Genomic DNA, 2094 nt, shown 5'->3' with positions numbered 1-2094 from the left:
TCTTCGTGGATTTCCGTTAAAATTGTTGGCGTCTTAGTTGATGCGTAGTTTTCCGCGGCGTTGTCTAGATGATGTCTCCATGTTTCTGGGTTTCACCGCGTGGATTTTCTTTGTGACGACAGTTTCTCCGGTATTCCAACCGGCGTCTTCAGGTCTTGTAGGCGTCTTTGTTAATAGTCGTTGAGTGGTAACAACCTGCTATTATCTGCTAACTTTGAATCCTTTTAGTTCGAAATTGGTATATGTTCCGTGGTTTTCAAAGGTTTTTGGTTCAATAGGCATAGATAACGATACGGTCCTGAGAAGGAAAATGTCCCTACGAACGTTAATTACTTTCCAAAATTGAAAGAGTCCTTTGCGATCTTTCAGGATAAATCTTTTATAGAGTGGCAATGCTTATTATTTATTTTTACTTTAACACTAGAACCGCGGAGGGGGTCAAATTGACCCCTTACGATTTTCAACATGTATATTTCACACTTAATTTTTTTTTCACAAACCTGACATTTTCTGACTTTTAATGAATTGTAGAAAGGCGTATTCGTGCGAAATTCCGACGCTCTAGGACTATTTTTGTGAACACTAGACAACAATATACCTAGAACCGCGGTAGGGGTCATTTTGACCCCTGCTCTGTTGTCGTTCCCGAACTTTATATTTTCGAAGCAGAAATTCACCGCAAGCGTTATTTTCGAAGGTCGAATGTATGGGAATGGCATGGATTATCTCTGTCGTTTCTTATTAGGCCGCAGATAAAGGCAACCTGCCCAGCGGACGCCTGAAAGAATGTGAGAGTCGAGCCGCGTAGAAATGGATCTACGCGAAAATTTCCGGGCACCCCCCTTTCCTCGGCTACCCCCACTCAAGGCTCCTTCCTTCTCCTACCGTGCCTCCCCTACCAGCGTGGCGTCATTGTAGTTGCCAGCTCAATTACATGAATTACAATGTAATACTTCGCAATTCACCCGAATTCATCAGTTTGCGCGGTAGTTCGTCTCGCCCGTTCGATTGTTGCGCTGCATCGCTCAGCGCTGAACGAAGGGCAATACCGTTTCAAGGGTGATACTCTATTCAACGCCCAGCGATGCGTCGGTCAAAGGGATACACCGCAGACCAGGTCGTTCGTATTCTCGAGCAACTTCAGGATGTGCCTGAGGATTGCTCTGAGGCGGAGGATGATCCTGTTGTAGTGTATGACGGCGGCGTTGACGCCGAGGAAGACAGTGAAGAGTCCTTGACTGAAGATTCAAGCGAAGACACTGGTAAGTTTCCTAATTTTTATTTTACTCGCATTCTTTGATAACTGTTACAAATCTATTTCATAAAGCATTTATTTTGTTTGGTACAGGTAATGAAGGTGAGGAGTACGTTCCCTATCAGCCGCCAACCACCCGCACACTACGACGTGTACGTGGTCCCCAAATACAGCCTCCCGTGGACCAAGTCGCGTCCACAGTTCCTGCTCGAGGGATGGGGTCGCCCTGGAACTGCCCAGGGCCTCTGCCGTGGTGCTCGGGGCCATCGAGGACGTGGGGGTGGCGATGCTGTAGTCGCACCTGCTGAAGACGACGAGCCGCTTGAGTCTGCTGCTGCCGCTCTCGTGGCCAGGTACGAGGACGAGGTGGTTCTCGCCGGGGGCGAGCTAGTCTTCAATCTTCTTCTTCACTGAGGGTGATGTTCGCTCAGCATGGGATTTGGTGATAACTCCAACTATGCTGAAGCACATGAAGATGTGCACGGAAAATCGGGCTCGTGAAGAAAGTGGGGAGAAGGACTGGTCGGTATCTATGGATGAACTGGAAGCTTTCATTGCAGTTTTGTATGCACGTACGGAGCAAGGAACTTGGAGCTTGACTTGACATTCTTCATTACTGTATGCTTCTCTGCACCAATAAAAGTGTTTCTTTTTTCTTAAATAAATTTACATTTTTCCCCCATCCTCAGCCGAACATATAGTAAAAATGTGAAAAACGCATTATTTGTGCAAGGCAAGTAGCCTATCTAGCGCTTATACCGCCCACATATCATTCAAATTTCATTGTAAATCTCAGATAATTCATTTCACATAGTGCAGTATCCAAAAGAAACCCAAAA

General features: G+C 46.1%; 1 protein-coding gene across 1 annotated transcript; it reads left to right on the top strand.

Annotated features, from left to right (window-relative positions):
• Positions 1–708: 708 nt before the first annotated feature.
• Positions 709–1891, top strand: LOC124155007. The gene is made up of 2 exons (XM_046528756.1): positions 709–1262; positions 1349–1891. Exons 1-2 carry the CDS (start codon positions 1085–1087, stop codon positions 1561–1563), a joined length of 393 nt encoding a protein of 130 aa, XP_046384712.1. The 5' UTR covers positions 709–1084; the 3' UTR covers positions 1564–1891.
• Positions 1892–2094: the final 203 nt, after the last annotated feature.

This window comes from Ischnura elegans, chromosome 3 (assembly GCF_921293095.1).
Source record: "Ischnura elegans chromosome 3, ioIscEleg1.1, whole genome shotgun sequence".
Lineage (NCBI taxonomy): Eukaryota > Metazoa > Arthropoda > Insecta > Odonata > Coenagrionidae > Ischnura > Ischnura elegans.
Note: the sequence above shows the minus strand (reverse complement) of the source record. Positions and strands in the feature narration are given on the sequence as shown.

Coding starts and splice junctions, on each gene's coding strand:
- LOC124155007 (XM_046528756.1), top strand. CDS start 1,085: ATGCGTCGGTCAAAGGGATACACCGCAGACCAGGTCGTTCGTATTCTC. Junction 1,263..1,348: donor AGATTCAAGCGAAGACACTG/GTAAGTTTCCTA, acceptor TGTTTGGTACAG/GTAATGAAGGTGAGGAGTAC.